This window comes from Sorex araneus, chromosome 8 (genome assembly GCF_027595985.1).
Source record: "Sorex araneus isolate mSorAra2 chromosome 8, mSorAra2.pri, whole genome shotgun sequence".
Classification (NCBI taxonomy): Eukaryota; Metazoa; Chordata; class Mammalia; order Eulipotyphla; family Soricidae; genus Sorex; species Sorex araneus.
In genome coordinates, this window is record NC_073309.1 from 56,229,677 (window position 1) to 56,250,448 (window position 20,772).

At 40.8% G+C, this 20,772-nt stretch overlaps 1 protein-coding gene across 4 annotated transcripts in view; it reads left to right on the forward strand.

Annotated features, from left to right (window-relative positions):
* The window catches only part of LOC101553547 (zinc finger protein 470), a 54,258-nt gene that overhangs the window by 24,095 nt on the left and 9,391 nt on the right, over positions 1-20,772 (forward strand). For 2 of the 4 annotated variants that reach the window (XM_055145304.1, XM_004616928.3), the window contains exons 6-8: positions 2,194-2,320; positions 2,485-2,580; positions 10,855-12,417. In XM_055145304.1, the coding sequence (XP_055001279.1) occupies positions 2,194-2,320; positions 2,485-2,580; positions 10,855-12,417 (1,786 nt within the window). Of the gene's footprint in view, positions 1-2,193; positions 2,321-2,484; positions 2,581-10,854; positions 12,418-20,772 lie in introns of those variants that run through there. The other 2 variants (XM_055145303.1, XM_055145306.1) reach the window with 2 other exon arrangements.

Below are 20,772 nucleotides of genomic sequence, written 5' to 3' on the forward strand. Positions count from 1 at the left end.
TTACTATACTTTTTTGCATCTCCAGGATATATTCCCAGAAATGGTATTGCTGGGCCAAATGGGAGCTCAATTTCTAATTTCTTGAGAAGTGTCCATACTGTTTTCCAAAAGGGCTGAACCACTCGGCATTCCTCCTAAGAGTTAAGGAGAGTCCCTTTCTCCACACATCTAAATCTCCCTGATGATTAGTGATGAGGAGCATTTTTTCATGTGTCTTTTAGCCATTCGGGTTTCTTCCTTGAGAAAGTTTCTTTTCATTTCATTTCCCCATTTTCTGATGGGGTTGGATGTTTTCTTCTTGTGGAGTTCAACCAGTAAATTTACAATGCTTGTAAATCCTTGATATCAACCCCTTATCCGATGGGTATTGGGTGAATATCCTTTCCCATTCTGTAGACTGTCTTTGTATTTTGGTCATTGTATCTTTTGAGGTGCAGAAGCTTCTCAGTTTAAGGTAGTCCAATTTGTTTATCTCTGTTTCCATTTGCCTGGTCAGTGGCGCCACTCCTTGTTTTTATTTTATATGAAAGATATAATGAGCAACTTACTCAAAGCAAAACACCCTTCTGACTTTTTTGTTTGTTTTCCTATCAGTATTTCTTAGCATGGATTCAAGAGTCCAGATACTGTGAGTGGGTGTGGACATGGACAGAAAAAAGGTTCCTTTAATTCAGACTCAAAAAGTGGGAAAGAAATTTAAAGTTGAGAGAAGGGATGAAGGGTGGAAGTTTCCTAACAATATTTGTTTTCTTTTGTCCCAACATTATTAGTGGGACTCTCTGCAGGAGCTGCAACCTCTGAGGGAGAGAAATTTTCTCTGTGATTGAAGAACTTGTGTTTTTCTGAGGAGGGGTAAACCTTCACCTCATTTTATTTATTTCCTAGTTGGTCTTTACCCTGCCACCAGTGTTATATGTAGTCATGGGAGTATATCATGGAATAGAATACATAAGTATTCTTTGTGTGAGTTTAAGTTATCTGACCAGAAGATCCAAAGGGAAACCTCAGGGAAATATAAAACACTAGACAGATCACAACAGGCTTTGAAAAATCTCTTGTATAAAGTTAATGATGAGCTCTTGAGCTTACACTTACTTGCTCATGTATGTATTGACCTGTAATTTATAGCCACAGATCTGTGCGCGTGTACTCACAAACACACACATACACACACACTGCAAATTCTAACCAGTGGGTTACGTTTCAACATTAGCTCTTTTTACACAAGCAAATACACACACACACACACACACACACACACACACACACACACACACTGAAAGTTCTAACCAGTGGTTTGTGTTTCAACATTAGTTCTATTTTCTCCTTTTTTTTTTTTTTTTGGTTTTTGGGTCACACCCGGCGATGCACAGGGGTTACTCCTGGCTCTTCACTCAGGAATTACCCCTGGCGGTGCTCAGGGGACCATATGGGATGCTGGGATTAGAACCCGGGTCGGCCGCGTGCAAGGCAAACGCCCTACCCGCTGTGCTATTGCTCCAGCCCCAATTTTCTCCTTTGTTTTTAAAAATTAATTAAAAAAATAGAATCGGTTGCAAAGTTGTTCATGGTTGGGTTAATGTTCCAATGCCTGTGTATACTTCCCAGTGTATACTGGCCACCACCAGTGTTCCCAGTTTCCCTTCCTGCACCCCTGCCTTTATGGCGGGCACTCCTCCTTCTCCCTTTCTCCCTCTCTCCCTCTTCCTCCCTCTTTTTTCCTCTTTCCCTCTCTCTCCCTTTCTCTCCCTCTCCCCTCTCTGCTCTCTCCTTTTGAGCATTATGAATTGCCATACAGATACTGAAAGGTTATCAGTTATATACCTTTACCTACTGTTAGTTCTATTTTTAATGTTTTTTATTTTTCACTATTAGCCTCAGTACTACTTACATACAAGTACATGAGATACTGGGGATCAAACCCAGGTTGGCCACATGCTAGGCAAGCTCCCTACATGTTGTACTATCTCTTTGATCCCCTTTCCTGTTTTTGTTTTTCCTCTTAATATATACAGATTACCTCAGCAGAAAAGCCCACTAACTGCCTTACCTAGATCATTTAGACTCCAGAGCAGTTACTTAGCTTTTTTATTTGAGAATATGAATTGCATAACTTTTTATTTGTGAGCCAGCTAAATGGGGGGTTGAATTTTTGAATACTAATTGATCAAAATTATGTTCGTGTCACTTCAGGAATTGGTGTCCTTTACTGATGTGGTTATTGACTTCTCTCAAGATGAATGGGAACAGCTGACTCTTGCACAAAGGACTTTGTACAAGAAGGTGATGTTGGAGAACTACAGGAACCTGGTTTCTGTGGGTGAGAGTATCCTTTACTTTTCACCTCTCTAGAGGAGTCTTTGTACCTCTTTCAGGCCTTTAACATTTACACAATGTCCTTCTTCCTTAAATACCCTTCAAACTGGGTCATAACTCTGGGATATTCACAGTAATGCCATTTCTCTTTTTTTTTTCTGTATTTAGGCCTTTGTATTTCTAAACCCAATGTAATTTCCTTACTGGAGCAAGGTAGAGATCCTTGGATAATGAAAGGAGAGATAATAAGAAGTCTGTGCCCAGGTAAGTTCAAGGTGACTAGGGCTTGCAAAACTATTTTGAGGCTGGCTTTTCTTTCTGATACTTGATAGAAAACATCTGAAAATTTCTCTCAAATTTAAACTTACAGGCTGGAGGAATAGTACAGCAGGTACAGGTAGGGCTTTTGACTCGCACCTGACCAACCCAGGTTCAATCTCCAGCATCCCAGATGGTCGTCCCGGCCCTCCAAAAAGATTAAATGTGGAAGCACCATAATTTTCAGTGGTTCTTCTCTTCTCCAGTGGTATAACTTGCCTAACCTTTATTTTTACTGATTTCCACAAGTACCAGTCTTATTTCTGAATTTTGTTTTGTTCTACAAAAATGTGCCTAGTTATGTTCTAGTACTATATTCATCCCTGACTTTCAGCAATTCAGAATTCTTTAAGTAAATTTGCTCAAATTGCTTAAGCAAATTTACCTGATTTAAATATTTTTATTTCTTTTTTGTTTTTGTTTTTGGGTCACGCTTGCAATGATGGGGTTACTCCTGACTCTGCACTCAGGCATCATCCCTTCTTTAACATGACTTTCATCAAATTTAAATTCACTGTCTGTCTTGTTTTTCTCTTTTGTTGCTGTTATTTATTCTTGTCCTTTTTTTTGGGGGGGGGGATTACCTCCATGTTATACTTTGTAATCTGTACTTTAAAAATTCATTCACTTAAAATTTAAAATATATTTTGGTACTCATGTGAAAGACAAATTTAGGTCAAAAGTTTTACCTCAGACCGGGCTAGAGAGATAGTATAGTAGGAATGGAGGTATGGATCTCTTGAGTACCACTAGGAATGTTCTATAAGCACAGAGCCAGGAGTAAGCCCTGAGCCAAACACCAAAAAAAATTTATTTTTAACCTTCTCTGTTGCCTTTCCAGAGGGTGTCTTAAGAAGACCCACACAAAGAGGCAGGGACTCAGTCCCACAGTAAGGTTAATGCTTAAGCCTTCCTCATTCGATGACTAGGTTTCTCTTTGGCCCAAGCATGTGATTGGTGTCGTTAGTGAAAACAGTGAGTCTCATTTGTCTCCAGTTCACCACTACTGGAAGCGGGGGTAGGGGTGGAGTGGGGTGGGGGGAGGGGGTGGTGAGGGATATAGGTCCAGAAAGTGTGATTCCTACTTACCTCAGAGAGACAGGACAGAACAGTGATTCAACAGGCAGTTTCAGAAAATTTAGGGTATTGTATATAAAATCTGTAAAATTCTGGGGCTGGAGTGATAGCACAGCGGGTAGGGCATTTGCCTTGCTCGTGGCCAACCCTGGTTCAAATCCCAGCATCCCATATGGTCCCCTGAGCGCCGCCAGGAGTAATTCCTGAGTGTAGAGCCAGGAGTAACCCCTGTGCATTGTCAGGTGTGACCCAAAAAACAAAACAAAACAAAAAAATCTGTAAAATTCTTGTTATTTGGGAACAATTCCCCCTCTTATTTTTTTTTAAATTTTATTATTTATTTTTTAATTTTTTTTTAAATTAGTGAATCACTGTGAGGGTACAGTTACAGATTTACACATTTTTGTGCTAGTGTTTCCATCATACAGTGTTCAAGAACCCATCCCTCCACCAGTGCCCATTCTCCACCACCAATGAACCCAGTATCCCTCCTACCCCGCAATCCCATCCCCCCACCCCACTCCGCCTCTATGGCAGAGCATTCCCTTTTATTCTCTCTCTCCTTTTGGGTGTTGTGGTTTGAAATAGAGGTATTGAGTGGTCATCCTGTTCAATCCATAGTCTCCTTTCAGCACGCTTCTCCCTTCCCTTAGTCCCATTGGTCTGCGGCTCTGCCTTTGTTCCAATAGCATGCTATTTTAATTGTTACCACTTTGTAGTAAAGTTTAAGATTGGGGAGGGTGATGCTTCCCATCGTCTTTTTCCCAAGAATTGTTTTAGCTCTTCGTGGGCATTTGTTGTTCCATATGAATTTCAAGATTGCCTGATCCAGTTCTTTGAAGAATTTCATGGGTATCCTTATAGGGATTGCATTGAATCTGTATCATGCTTTGGAGAGTATTGCCATTTTGACAATGTTGATTCTCCCTGTCCATGAGCAGGGAATATATTTCCATTTCCTCATATCCTCTTTTATTTCATGGAGTAGCGTTTTATAGATTTCTTTGTAGAGGTCCTTTACTTCCTTAGTTAAGTTGATTCTGAGGTACTTGATTTTCTGGGGCACGATTGTGAATGGGATTGCTTTTTTCATGTCTCTTTCCTCTGTCTCATTGTTTGCGTATAGGAAGGCCATGGACTTTTGGGTATTGATTTTATAGCCTGCGACTTTACAAGTCGATTGTTTCTAAGAGTTTCTTGGTAGAGGCTTTAGGCTTCTCTAGATATTGTATCATGTCATCTATGAATAGTGAGAGTTTGATTTCTTCCTTTCCTATCTGGATGCCCTTAATACCTTTTTCTTGTCTAACAGCTATTGCAAGTACTATATTGAACAGAAGTGGTAAAAGTGGGCATCCTTGTCTTGTCCCTGATCTTATAGGAAAGGCCCTTAGTTTTTCCCTATTGAGGATAATGCTTGCCATAGGTTTGTGGTAGATGGCTTTGACTATCTTGAGGAAAGTTCCTGCAAAACCCATTTTGGTGAGAGTTTTCATCATGAACGGATGTTGGATCTTGTCAAATGCTTTCTCTGCATCTATTGATATGATCATATGGTTTTTATCTTTACTTTTGTTGATATGATGGATTATGTTGATTGATTTCCGAATGTTAAATCATCCTTGCATCCCTGGGATGAATCCCACTTGGTTGTGGTGTATGATCTTTTTGATGAGTTGTTGGATTCTGTTTGCTAATATTTTGTTGAGGATCTTCGCATCGGTATTCATCAGGGATATTGGTCTATAATTTTGTTAGTGGTGTCTTTGTTTGCTTTTGATATTTGGGAGATATGTGCCTCATAGAAACTGTTTGGGAGAGCTCCTGTTTCTTCAGTTTCCTGAAAAAGCTTGAGGAGAACTGGCAACAGGTCCTCTTTAAATGTTTGGAAGGATTCGCCAGTGAATCCATCAGGACCGGGGCTTTTGTTTTTGGGAAGACTTTTGATTACAGTTTCAATTTCCTTGATATTAATGGGTCTATTTAGGTATTCCATGTCTTCTTGGTTCAGTCTTGGGAGATTGTAGGAATCAAGGAATTCATCCATTTCTTTTAGGTTCTCTTGTTTCGTGGCATACAGATTTTCAAAGTAGTCTCTGATGATCATTTGAATTTCATTGGTTTCTGTTGTGATGTTCCCCTTTTCATTTCTGATTTGGTTTATTAGGGCTCTCTCTCTTTCTTTGTGAGTCTTGCTAGCGGTTTATCAATCTTGTTAAATTTCTCAAAGAACCAGATCTTGGTTTCATTGACCTTTCAGATTGTTTTCTGGGTTTTCATGTCGTTAATTTCTGCTCTAATTTTTTTTTCTTTTTGGGTCACACCCGGCGATGCACAGGGGTCATTTCTGGCTCTGCACTCAGGGATCACCCCCGGTGGTGCTCAGGGAACCATATGGGATGCTGGGATTCGAACCCTGGTCAGCCGCGTGCAAGGCAAACACCCTACCCGCTGTGCTATCGCTCCAGCCCCTCTGCTCAAATTTTTATTATTTCTCTCCTTCGGTCTGGTTTGGGTTCCTTTTTCTGGTCCTTTTCTAAGATCTTGAGCTGTCAGGTCAAGCTATCTATGTAGGCCCTTTCTTCCTTCTTGAGGAATGCTTGCAGAGCTATAAATTTTCCCCTTAACACGACTTTAGCTGCATCCCATAGGTTTGGCAGCTCATGTCTTCATTCTCATTTGTTATTTTTTGATTTCTTTTGATTTCTTCCTTGATTTCCTTCCTGACCCACTGAGTTCAACCGTTCAGCAGTTCAACACTGAGCTGTTTAATTTCCAGGTGTTTGATTTGGTTCACCGCATCTGTGTGTGATTAGCTTCTATCTTCAGCGCATCGTGGTCTGAAAAGATAGTTTATACAATTTCTATTTTCTCTATTCTATTGAGGTATGTTTTGTGGCCCAGTACATGATCTATTTTGGAAAATGTTCTGTGGGCACTGGAAAAGAATGTGTATTTTTTTTTGGGGGTGTAAAGCCCTGAATAGGTCTATTAGCCCTCTCTCTTCCATTACTTCCTTCAGAGTCAGTGTTTCCTTGCTGAGTTTTGTTCTTGTTGATCTATCCAGAGGTGATAAGGCAGTGTTGAAGTCTCTGACTACTATTGTGCTGCTAGCAATGTCCTCCTTAAAGTCTGTTAGGACTTGTTTTAAGTATTTAGCCGGTCGCTCATTAGGTTCCTATACATTTAAGAGTGTGATTTCTTCCTGTTGTACATATCCCTTGATAAATAGAAAATGACCTTCGCTGTTCCTTCTGGTCTTTTTCAACCTGAAATCTATGTTGTTGGATACTAGTATGGCCACTCCAGCTTTTTTGAGGAAGTTGTTTTCTTGCAGGATTGTATCCATCCTTTGACTTTGAATCTGTGTTTGCTCTGACTGTTCAGGTGTGTTTCTTGTAGGCAGAAGAATGTTGCGTTTAGTTTCTGAATCCATTTTGCCACTCTGTGTCTCTTGATTGGTGCATTTAGGCCATTAACATTGAGAGAGATTATTATCATGGGGTTTTATGTCATCTTTCTGTGGGGTTTGTTGTTCTTGTAGGGTTTTTCCTTGTCTTACAGTAGCCCCTTTAGTTCTTTTAAGTTTGGTTTTGAGTCTGTGAAGTTCCGGAGCTGTTGTTTATCCGTGAAATAGTGTATGGTTCCTTCGAGTTTGAGTGAGAGATTAGCCGGATAAAGTATTCTTGGTGAGGAGTTCATTTTGTTGAGTATTTTCACTGTATCTCACCATTGTCTTTGGGCTCGGAGGATTTTCTCTGATAGGTCTGCTGTAAATCTAAGGGGTGCTCCTTTGTATGTGATTTCCTTCTTTGATCCTGCTGCTTGAAGTAATGTGTCTCTATCCACAGCATCCGACATTCTGACTATGATATGCCTTGGACTCTTTTTATTTGGGTCTCTTTTGGCTGGTACTCTTCGGGCTCCTTGGATCTGGATGCCTGCCTTCTCCAGCTCTGGAATTTCTTAGCAATGATGTCTTTAATTGTGTTTTTTTCATTGGGGTTACTTCCCTGTGCTTCTGGTACTCCAAAGATTCTTATGTTGTTCCTCTTGAGGTCATCCCCTAGGACTCTGATTTGCTCTAGGGCCATTTTGAGGTCTTTTGCCATTTGTTGTTGCCTGTAAGCTTTGTGCAGCTCATCTTCAAGCTCACTGATTCTGTCTTCAGCTGTAGCCATTCTACTGTTGAGGGCATTTACTGAGTTTTTTTTTTTTTTGGGGTCACACCTGGTGATGCACAGGGGTACTCCTGGCTCTGCACTCAGGAATTACTTCTGGCTGTGCTAGGGGGACCATATGGGATGCTGGGAATCGAACCCAGGTCAGCTGTGTGCAAGGCAAACGCTCTACCTGCTGTACTACCGCTCCAGCCCCAGCCTACTGAGATTTTTAATTCATTCACTGATTCCTTTATTTGTGTGACTTCTGTTCGTAGCTTTGAAATTCTGCTCTCATTTCTTCCTGCACTTTCTTGGTGGACCATTCCAATGCTTCATTCATATCTTCCCTTAATTTATTGGATGTCTGTTCTATGGTTGCTTTGAGTACAACCATCTTCAAGACTTCCTCTCTGAATTCTTTATCTGAGAGGTTGTATATGTGGGTAAACCCTGTTGAGACTTCTGGAATCTTTTCTTCCTGGTGGGGATTTTCACTGTTTCTTCATATTGTTTTGGAACTATAGAGTTAGAATTTTCTAGTAGTTGTCTATTCCTATTCCCTCTTGCTGCAAGGGGGATTCTGGATGAACTAAGTCGATGAATGGTAGTCTTTTTTCCCCTTCTAGGATAGTTCCTTACTCTCAGGTGCACCTCCTGGTTTATATGGGACCTCTAGTGAAGACTTGAGGCTATGCTCTCTTTACCAAGGGCTTGTGCAGCTTCTATTGTTCACTGACAGATTTTGTGAAATTAGAGTAGGCTAATGGACTATTGGCCTTAGTGATTGAGATAGCCAGGGTATTCTTCAAAGAAATAGGTTATATAGATAATGACCTAAGTGTGCAGTGCAGGGGCCAGCCACCCCATGGGAGGCCACGCCCCCTTTTGAGGCCACGCCCCCACCAACCTATTGGCCAAGCAGGGCAGAAACCCAGGCAGTGGGGGGGGGGGTAGTGGGGGTGGGGATCTTCTGGGACCCAGACTGAGCGGGCCCGTGGGAGAGCTCTGGGCAGGGTGCGTGGGGCTGTGGGTAGTCTGATACTTGGATGGGGGAGTCCCTCTCTTATTTTTTAAATTTATACAGTAAAAGTTGTTTGAGTGTATTATGTGCTCTTTCCACTATCCCTGACCAAAGAAATAACAACCTGAGCTCTCCACTGCTACTCTATATCATGTCCCCACAAATTAACCAGGACTGAAAGAATGTAAGGCAGTTTGGCTTGGGTTGAGGGAAAGGTGCCTCTAGCATTTAGTTTTTCCTCATTATTTATCTCTTGAAATTTTTAACTGCTCATACAGGTGCTAAAATTGAAATAGGGATTTTCTTTTCCCCCTTTTTGCCTGATTTAAAATGAAAAGGTTCTTCCTCCTCTTGCATCCCCCGCAACTCTTTAAGTCACAGAATTGAGAATAAGGTTTCTTTAGTTTCTGATTTAGCCTTAGCCAGAGTATCATCATCATCCAGCTCCTACTCATGGAGTAATTTCTGGAGTTTACGGTTTAGCTCTTCAGTATTCAATAAGAGCTTACCATCTGCAGCTGAGACCAAAATTTGAATCAAGGCACACGTAGACCAAAACTTGGGGATATCTTAGCCCCCTATCTGTACTGATTTTCTATATTATTTTTCACTCGTTCCCAGATAGCAAGGTCTAAGGTGCCTTTGTCTGGGAACTATGGGTTGTATTCTTTGACAACCTCTAAGCTCTTAATTATTTTCTTGAGAGGCATTGTAGCTCCTTGTTTAGAAAGAATTTGGCGTAGAAGCAAAGCAAAAGTAGAAGTGCGAGAAGTTGTTTGTCCCATCCTGGAGAGTCTAGTTTACTCAAATTGCTGCCGTACTCATTAGCGCCATCAACTGTTCCTTCAGCTCCTGGTCTGGCACCAGATTTTGTATCTCAAGAGGATTCAGGACCTGGGATGGCGCAGTATGCGCAGGAGGGGACAGATGACTTCATGTCCAGCACGCAGTGTCTTCATTCCAAATCATCAGTGGTTATGTACTTTCCATGATCAGAAAAACAATTTACTACTAATAATAAAGGCAATTATCCTATTATAATAAATCACATAACATTTCCTTCTTTGTCATCAGTCACATACAATCACTTATTAGTTAACTTGTTAACTACCATAATGCATCAAGGTGCCAACCTAGAGATACAAGATCGGGGCCGTTCCCAGGTCAGGGAGGCACAAGGCTTTTCTTGTGCTCAATGACCGCACTTCCACAGTCAATTCCCAGACCTGAATCAGCCCATCGTCACCATCTCAAGGGGCTCAGGCTTTTCCAACATTTTTCTTTGGCCATCACCTACCCACTTGTTTTTGGGATTATCGGCTCTATTTATTTTCTTTGAATTTATGTGTCTTCTTCCCTGCATTACTTGAAAGCATTTTTTTCTAGTTTCATAATCTAGCCTTTGCATAATACATGATAGGGAAAAGAGCCTCAAGTTAGTTGGTTAGTTTGTTTTATGATCTTTGTGGGGCCTTTTTCTGCCTTCATTCTCAATTCCAAAATGATGATTCATGGTTATACATACCTTATAGTCCTAAGATGTACATTAATTAATGAAAAGTAATACAGTAAAAAAATGACAGCATAACTATTTTTGTCGGGGAGCCACACCTGCTGGTGCTCAGGGAATACTCCTAGCTGTGTGCTCTGAGGCCACTACTGGTGGGGCTCATGGAACCATAGGGTTCCATAAATTGGACCAGATTGGTCATGTGCAAGGCAGGCTATACTATCTCTTTGTCCTCACAAATCTAAATTTTAAATGGTGCAAAATAAAAAAAGTCACAGCAAATGAGGATTTATTACAGAAGTGCAAGAATTATTGCATTAATGCCTAATTTACAACTGTCAAAAGAACCTGTGTGGGTTTTAGCAACTTTGATTAACATGTTTTTATTTTGGAGGTTTCTATTTTTCTGGAATGGGATAAAGGGAACATGCTTTACTGATGTTTTTCAGACTTGGAGTATGTCCAGATGTTCACGAAAATACCTTCAAGCCAGGATGTTTATGAAGAAAAATTATCTCATGCTGTTATGGGAAGACTATCAAGCTATGATCTTGAATGTTCCCCACTAGGAGAAAACTGGAAGTATGAAGACCGGTTTGAGAGGGAGATGGTAAGTCATAAGACACCCTTTAGACAAGAGACACTTACTTATATAGATACTCTTACTGAGGAAAGAGACCTTATTAACAAATCTGGGACAATTTTCCATCTAAATTCATTATCTTGTATAAAACAGGTATTGCCTGTGGAGGAGAGGGTATATAATTTTGACACAGATAAGAAAGGTTTAAAAACTCTTTCATTTGCTAAAAGTCACAGGCAAGTTTATGTAGAAAAGAAACTTTTGAAATGTAATGACTGTGAGAAAACTTTCAGCAAAATCTCAACACTTACTCTTCACCAAAGAATTCATACTGGAGAGAAACCCTATGAATGTATTGAATGTGGGAAAGCCTTTAGCCAGAGTGCTCACCTTGCTCAACATCAAAGAATACATACAGGAGAAAAACCCTTTGAATGTAATGAATGTGGGAAAGCCTTCAGCCAGAATGCACATCTTATTCAACATCAGAGAGTTCATACTGGAGAAAAACCTTATCAGTGTAAGCAGTGTAATAAAGCCTTCAGCCAGCTTGCACATTTGGCTCAACATCAGAGAGTTCATACTGGAGAAAAACCCTATGAATGTACTGAATGTGGGAAGGCTTTTAGTGATTGTTCATCCCTAGCTCATCACCGAAGGATTCACACTGGGAAAAGGCCCTATGAATGTATTGACTGTGGGAAAGCTTTCAGACAGAATGCCTCTCTTATACGTCATCGGAGATATTATCATACTGGAGAGAAACCTTTTGATTGTATTGATTGTGGGAAAGCTTTCACAGATCATATAGGGCTTATTCAGCATAAGAGAATTCATACTGGAGAGAGACCTTACAAGTGTAGTGTGTGTGAAAAGGCTTTTAGCCATGGCTCATCTCTTACAGTGCATCAAAGAATTCACACAGGAGAGAAACCTTATGAATGCAGTATTTGTGAGAAAGCCTTTAGCCACCGTGGCTCACTTACCCTTCATCAGAGAGTTCATACTGGAGAGAAACCCTATGAATGTAAGGAGTGTGGGAAAGCTTTTCGGCAGAGCACACACCTTGCTCATCATCGAAGAATCCATACTGGAGAGAAACCTTATGAATGTAAGGATTGTAACAAAACCTTCAGCCAGAATGCACACCTTGCCCAGCATCAGAAAACACATACTGGAGAGAAGCCTTATGAATGTAAGGAATGTGGGAAAGCCTTCAGTCAAATTGCACACCTTGTTCAACACCAGAGGGTTCATACTGGTGAGAAGCCTTATGAATGTATTGAATGTGGGAAGGCCTTTAGTGATGGCTCCTATCTTGTTCAACATCAGAGACTGCACACTGGCAGGAGACCCTATGAGTGTCTCGAATGTGGAAAGGCATTCAGGCAGAGGGCTTCTCTGATCTGTCACCAGAGGTGTCATACAGGTGAGAAACCTTATGAATGCAATGTTTGTGGGAAAGCCTTTAGTCATCCAAAATCCCTTGCTTTACATCAGAGAATACATACCGGAGAGAAACCTTACGAGTGTAAGGAATGTAGCAAAGCCTTCAGCCAGATTGCCCATTTGACACTCCATAAGAGAATTCATACTGGAGAAAGGCCCTATGAGTGTAAAGACTGTGGGAAAGCCTTCAGGCAAAGTGTACACCTTGCTCATCATCAACGCATTCATACTTAAGAGTTAAACACAATTATTCCCTTCTCAGAACCATACCACAAGATTGTGTTGTTTCAGTCTTCTAAATACCTCTAGAATATTCTACCTTTTTTTCCAGTTTATGACCCATTATAGTTTCAGTCACAGTTATCACATATACATATAATCCTTTTCCTTTATTTTTTTTGTCAAGTGAATTTTTTTCCCCCTTTTTGGGTCACACCCGGCGATACACAGGGGTTACTCCTGGCTTTGCACTCAGGAATTACCCCCGGGTGCTGCTCAGGGGACCATGTGGAATGCTGGGAATCGAACCTGAGTCGGCTGCATGCAAGGCAAACACCCTACCCTCTGTGCTATCGCTCCAGCCCCTCATCAAGTGAATTTTTAACACTAGCCAACTAACTATTTTTTTAAAATAGTGTACAGTATATTTTTCAAGTTAAAATTTATTGTTTTGATGAATGCAACGTCAGATGATCTATCTAAAGGATTTAGCATACAATTCTTGGCATATAATTAGTGCCGAGGTAAGGTAAATATTTCCGTAGATTTGAGTTCATCCGTAAATAAATGAGCTACAGATCAAGACTGAGAAAACCACAGGTTTAAGCGTAGACAGAGGGCCTTTTACTATCCCTGTGGTACAAAGTAGGAACTTACTCAGAATGCAGGGATTTTAATATTATGCAAGATAACCACAGTTGAAAACATGGAATATTATTGGTGAGGAGCTCTCACTTCAGCTGGCATTTGAAAGTGAGAATAGCCCATTTGGTAGAACGTAGGACTAAACAGGGAATAATATTAGAAGCAAAACTAACAAGCTAGAAAACTTGAATAGATAAATGTAGGGGGGAAAAAGAAAAACCTGAAACAGTTCAACACTTTTTTTTTTTGGTGAAAAATATCATAAGTAATTCTATGCTGTTTACATTATTCTTTCCAGAGACTAGGAGAACGTTGCTTAGTAGAGCACATGCCTTACGTGTGTAATTCAATCCCCCACACTATAAAAAAAGAAATGTTCTAAGGCAGTAGTTTTCTATTGCTGGTTCTTGCACCGCTGCCTGTCTACAGGTATAAAAAGGTTGAGAGAATTCTTGTACCATAGTGTTTAATAATTTTCTGCAAATATGCTCAGAGAAATGCCAGTCCTCGGTATAAAAGGAATGAAAACCATTCAGAGCCATAAAGTGAACACAGGAAATCTTCACATCTTATACTGTGAAACTTGTAAGAATGACGCTGACAGAGAAAATATGTAATTCTCTTTAGAATGTAGAAGTTAGAATTTAAAATTTTTTTTTTGAGGGAGCCAGAAGTGTCAGTGTTCAGGGGTTTTTCCTGGCTCTGTGTTCAGGGATCATTCCTGGCAGGGCTAGGGGGACCATATGTATTTCTGGAGGTCAAAACCTGTGCACCAGTGTGCAAGGTAAATAAATACCTTACCCACTATATTATCTCTTTGGTCCTTTAATATTTTTAAGGGAACTAGATGTATCTCTGAGTAAAATTCAGTTTAATAAAGATATTTCTCCCCTTGTTAAATATGTAGTTTATTGATATCCAATAAAAATTCCAATATATTACTGACTGATATAGGATAACATTGGTTTGTGCTTTTTTCTCTGCTGCAAGGAGCTTAGGTTTGTTGGGTTACACCCATCACAATGCTCCTGAAGCACTCCCATTTCCTCGGTATTCATCTTTAACTTCTCTGTGCTCTGCTTTCTCTCTCTGTTAACCACTTATCCCCTAATAAGACCCTGTAACTTGAAAGGTCAGATCTTTCTAAGGACTCTGGATTTTGTATTTGTAAATGAAATACTGCTTTTTCTCCTTTCCTTGTGTTCTTTGCATAGTTCACTTTAGGGCAATGTTGTTTTTGTATAGACACAGGAAGACAATTAATGCTATACTTTTGTAACTTGGGAGTTAATTGACTCCAAATAATATTTATTCCTGGGCATGTCATGTTTACTTGACTTAGCTGTAATTGCCCTTAGTTTCTAGCACCCCAAAAGCAGTGTCCCAGTGAAGGGACTAGATGGACCCAGGACAAACTGGAAGCTACCCTGGTATCAAAATGGGACAGGCCAAGTGCCATAAATTTATTAAGTTAAGAGCATGGTCATGAACAAATTCTGTCATGACCCAAAGAGAAGTGACGGGACTAGGACCATGCTAAGGTTAGGAAGGAGTAATCTGGCCTGAGGATGTAGTCTGGGATCTATAGCGAGATTTCCCCAGGAGAGCTGCCCTGTAAACTTAATATATCTCTTATTGTGTCCATACAAAATGACTAGAAAGATTATTAAGAAGTAAATCTAAGATGATTGTTTATGGACTAAAGAAAGGAGAAGTATATCCTTAGATGAAATTCTGCCCTTGAGCGGATCTCCTCGCAGGAGATCTTTGTTTTAGAAGAACTTCCTGGGAAGGAAGTGAAGGCCTTTACAATGTTGATTGTGCTATCTGACCTAGGTGTAGTTTCTACCCCCAGCTCTTGGCTAAGCTCTAGAGTTCTAGACTAAGGTTGTGAGACTGGGCATGGGGAGACTAGCATGAGGGACAGGCAGAGACGGGAAAGAGTGGAGTGTGAGACAGGAATAGAGTGTGCAGTGGGATTGGAAAAGGTGCATGTGGAGAATGGAATAAATGCTGGGACAGCGATTGGAATAAACGGCAACTGATCACAACCACCCTGGCAGCCCTGTTCCCTCCTCCATGCATATTGGCGGTGACTGCAGGCCGAGTGGTGAAGCGACTCATGACTGACTAATGTACATGGCGGGAGAGCGCCTCATTTATTTTTTTGATTACACACCTTTGGGGGTGGGTAGTGGCTCACATGGTAGAATACATACCAAGCACGCATAATACCCTGAGTTTGATCCCAACCACTTCCAGACTCCCTCTCCCAAGCATTGCTCCCTCAGCACTGTATCACTGACTCAGGCATTGTCTTGTGTGGCACCTATGAAAATGTACTGTTATTACCATTAAAGATCTAATTGGAAAAGACCGAAAGTTGAAATAATAGGATATGTTACCTACCATGATGAGAAATGGAGCTTTAAAAAGGAGCTGCAAAACATGTGTACACCATTTGTTTATTAAAAACCAAAGTGTAATGTGGTTGACCAAGGTATAACGGCGGAAAACAATGTAATAATACACTGGAAATCATTATTAGGGCAGGGGTAAAGGGGTGGCATGTTCGCCATGTTCATTTAATTATATGTTGCTCTTAAAAAGGATTGTATAGAGCCATAAAATAACTATGCTGTACGAACTGAAGGTTTTTTTTCAGAGCTGTATTCTAATTATTATAATTTTGAAAGTAAATTATGGCATATTTTCTTTGCCTAGTTTTTTCTTGCCTCCTTATGACTACACCATCCTTTTCCCTTGAGAAACTGACTGTACCCTCCCATATGGTTACGATGTACTAGCTAGTCAGATAAAATTCTCTTTGGAGTTTGAAAGGCTGCTGGATGTGTGTCATTTTATAGCAGTTCTCTAAAGGGATAATGTTCTCCTGATTGTGATTTTAGGGGCTTAAGCACTATTTTTTGTGTTTTCTAAGGTTGTAATTCTTCAAATTATCCATTAATCTTTCTTAGATTTCATTTTCAGCATTTATTGCTCATTTTCCCAGCAATTAAAATACAAAATTTGGTATGAACATTGACAGTAGAATCCTTGAAAAGTTTGAGGTGTTAGAAAATGATTTTTTTTTTTTTTTTGTGAGAAGGGGCAAGTAACATTCCTGTCTTTTCTTTCTTTTTCTTTTATTTTTGGTTTTTGGGCCAGAGCCAACAGTGCTGAGGATTGACTCTTGGCTCTGAGCTCCGGAATCATTCCTGGTGGGCTTGGGGGGATATGTGATGCTGAGCTTGGAACCTGAGTTGGAAGTATGCAAGGCAAGTGCCTCATCCACTGTATTATCTTGCCAGCCCAGACTTTGTGTATTTTCTGATATAGGTAAATTAACCCATAGTGTGCACAGGACAGACACACAATTATTGTCATCTGAAATGAATGTAGAGATCAAGCGTTCTGGATAACTAAAAAGGTTGAGAAATGCTAAGTGCAAAGAGTGTTTATGATACTTTTTTTTGTTACTTTTTATTTTGGGGCCATACCCAACGATGTTCAGGGTTTATTCCTGACCCTGTACTCAGAGATCATTTCTGGAGTGCTCGGAAGACCATATGGTACACCGGGGATTGAACCGGGGTCTGTTGAGCAAAAGGCAAGCACCTTCCCCCTATACTTTGGCTCCGGCCTCTCTTTTTTTATGTTCTTGTTGGTTTCACTTTAGTGGCAAAGCCAACTGCTTAACTCTTGTTTTTTTGCTCAAGAATTGCTTCTTGCGGGGCTTGGGGAACTAAGCTTGGGGTGCCAGGGGTTGAATCTGGGTCAGTGTGTGCGAGACAAATGCTCTTCCCATATCTTTCCAACCCTTGATGCAGTTGCCTGTGTAATTGCATAATTCGGATCTTGAAATTATTGCATCAAGAAAAATATTTTTCTTTCTTTTTTCTTTTTTTAAATTTTTTTTATTGAATCACCATGTGGAAAGTTACAGAGCTTTCAGTCTTAAGTCTTCATTATACAATGCTCCACACCCATCCCATCACCAGTGCACATTTTCCACCACCAGGAGCCCCAGTATACCTCCCCCCCACCTGTGTAGCTGATAGATTTCACTTTACTTTGATTACCTTCAATATTTCAACAAAAAACTCACTATTATTGTTGGAGTTTCCCCCCAAAGTCAGACCTGCTGAAAAGGAACCATTTGATAATGTTCTACATTGCTGACAATTAAGAGATATGAGGTTTTGGATTTCTGTATTTTAGTAACAAAGTCCAGGGAAATTTCTGCCAGAAATTGCATCACTGCAAGCTTTTACTTCCCTTTTGTGGTGCTCATAAGATAGAAAAGCTGAGAGAGAAAAACTCTTCCCCCCTGGCGCCACATGGGGCAGTGGCTCAGTTCACAGTCTAGAGACATTTCTGTGAGCTGCTGGTGCCCAAAGTAGTTTGGTTGGCCTCTGGGATCATGTTCGTGCAGCAGTGGAAAGGCCAATATTTTTCAAAAAGGGATTTTGTGTCATAGTGTTGAAAGAATTCTTATGCTATTTGAGGCCATAGGGATAAAATTGCACAGAGGAAAGACCATTTAAGGCTACAACCAGAAAGTAACCATTGATAAGCTAGGAAGAGAGGTAGCTCTAAACCCAGTCCTACTAGCAGCCTATCTTGGACTTCTCTCCAGAAAGGTGAGGAAATAACTTGTACTGACAGTCTGTGATAATTGCTTATGACAGTTGACTAATTCAGTGACAATGTGTTATCTGTCTAGCTTGGCACAATTCCCCCCCTTCCCTTTTTTTTTTTTTGGTGAGGGTGCTGTGGGGGTAATTGAGCCTGGGACATACAAAGCCTTTGTTTACTCTTTGAGTGAACTTTATTCCAAAATGTAGTAATCCTTTTAGACTGGATTCTCTCTTAGCAGGGTGGATACTGTTCAAATACACTTCTTTGAGCCATCTCCCTGGTGTTCTGATAGCCAGAGTTACTTACTTGGCTGTAGTATACCAGAGACCGTACCCCTTGGAGCAGAGATCCCAGAAGTGGGGCCAGGAATTTTGCCCAGCAGCGTGGCATGGGACCACAGGTCAAAATCAAACTTAGGTTCTTGCACTTTCAAGGCAGCATTCTGTCACTATGTTCCAGACTTGGGCCCTAACCTAGGACTTTTTAGTTTTGGGGCTGCATGTGGTAGTTCTCAGGCAACCACATGGTGCTGTGGATTGGACCAGGTCAGCCTGCGTGCAAAGCATGCATTTAGCTCATTGAACTATTTCTTTAATACATTTATTTAATATTTCAGCAATCTAGTATTTTATATTAAACTCATTTTCTGAAAACCCTTTTAAAAGTACCATTTGAAAGGAAGCTTGTAAAATCCTTGAGTAACAGTATTAAACAATATCTGCCAAGGCCAGGGAAGGACTTGAGGACTTTTTTTTTTTAAACAGAACTTGAGGTTTTGTTATTTTGGGTTACTATCTGAACAGTATCCACCCTGCTAAGAGAGAATCCAGTCTGAAAGGATTACTACATTTTGGAATATACAAAGTATGGAGATATTAAAAAAAATAACAGTGCTTGACAGGAAGGAGTTGGAGAGATTTGTAATAAGAGCAGAGAATTTGTGTAGAAGTTTATTCTATAAACTTATTATAGTATCCATCATTATAGTATTATAATACTATAATGATGGATACCTGACATACATTATCAAAATACAGACTACAACAAAGTGCACTTGGTGCACTTTGCATCATGCTTATACATCATTATACTCATCAATCTTAATGTACCACTCTGCTGTAAGATGGTAATACGTGAAATTGTGCTTGTGTGCATGTGTATATCTGTAGAGGCACATACGTGGATTCTCGTGTGTAAACACAAAAAAGGGGCACAGCAGGGGGCTCTATCTCTTCCCCACCGCTGCCCGTGTTTGGTAGTCTCACGCTACTTCCCCCACCCTGGGGAGGTTGATGGCGATGAGGAGGCCAAGGAAGGAACGAGGGCCAGGGTGGTTGGTCTCAGTTGCAGTTTATTCCATTCCCATCTCCATTCTCCTCAGATTCTCCTCCTGCTTCTTCCTCCCCCATGCTACTTCATTCTCCTTCTTGCTCTGGATCTGAATCTGGATCTGGCTTCTCTGGATCTGGCACCCCCACCCCATTCTTACAGCCTAGTTAAATCCCAAAGCATAAGGGGTTGGGGCTTACACATTAGGTGGTCACAATCAATAGGGTTAAAGTTCTTTCTCTCAGGGGATGCTGCTTCTAGGACAGATTCTCTTTCAGCAGGACGACCCACTCAAGAGCATAATTCCATGGGTGTGTTTCTCCTCTCCTTGTCCAACTAACATATAAGCATTCAAAATATTAATCATTTTGTATGGACACAGTAAGAGAGACATTAAGCTTATAGAATTGCTCTCCTGGGGCCATCTCGATCTCAGACTATAGTGCTCAGGCCAGATAAGTCTTTCCTGTCCCTAGCAGGGTCCTAGTCTCATCGTTGCTTTTGGATCATGACAGCATTTGTCCATGATCAAACTCTTAACTTATAGTTAAGAATTGTGGCACTTTGGCCTGGCCCATATCGATGCCAGAGTAGCTCACAGCTTGTCCTGGGTTCTTTTAGTCCCTAGTTGGGACCCTGCTTTTGGGGTGCTAGGAACTAAGGACAACTGAGGCTTAAGTCGAGAAAGCAGATGCCCGGGAATGAGTAATATTCAAAGCCAATTGCGCGTTCCCCTGGAGATCTCTCCGGCCCTCGGAGAGACAACAGTGGAAAGCGCTCCTAATTAGGTGGATTCTGTGAGGGTCCCGATCTGAAATAAGACTAGTGAGGTTAGTAAACAGGGGGCCCAAGACGACACATGCCGATCAAGGGCAACTTTATTAACTGCCACACTGGCTTTATACTTTTCTTAGCAGGGGGTTGGTACATAAGTTGTCAATCATCAGGGAAGTGTCTTCTCAGACCAAATAAGGAAAGGTTCGGGGTGTATTAGGTGGGCTTACAACATTCTTCAAGAGTAGATTGAGAAATAGTGGGGAGGGGAAGGCAAGGGTCTATCTGGCAGGAGCATCTGGCAGGAGGAATGCACAAGGTAGAGGAAGGTATTCTACTTAATGGGGGGCTTAATGGCGTCTCTTAGTTAACTGCCCTGGGCTACTTTTACCTCTTGAGTTTGGCTATTTCCTTTGTCACAAGGGCACCTTTGCCTCAGGTCAAGCAAAGCTGGTAATGGAATTTTCCGGTTTGTCCAGGGTAAAGGTTTTGGGGTCCTCTTTTGTTCAGGGTCCTGAGCAGTCCCCAACAGCCAATTAAATCCCAAGTTATAAAGCATAATATTGACTTCCTTTGTCCATACAGAAAGGACATTGCTTTAAACTAAAGTATTCAAAAGACATAAAGAGAGGAGAAAGACAATATTTCACTCATACATATAAAATCATAGATTTCTGAGGAATCTGACCTTACAAGTTAACACAGTCTGATTAGGGGGAAAAGGTGA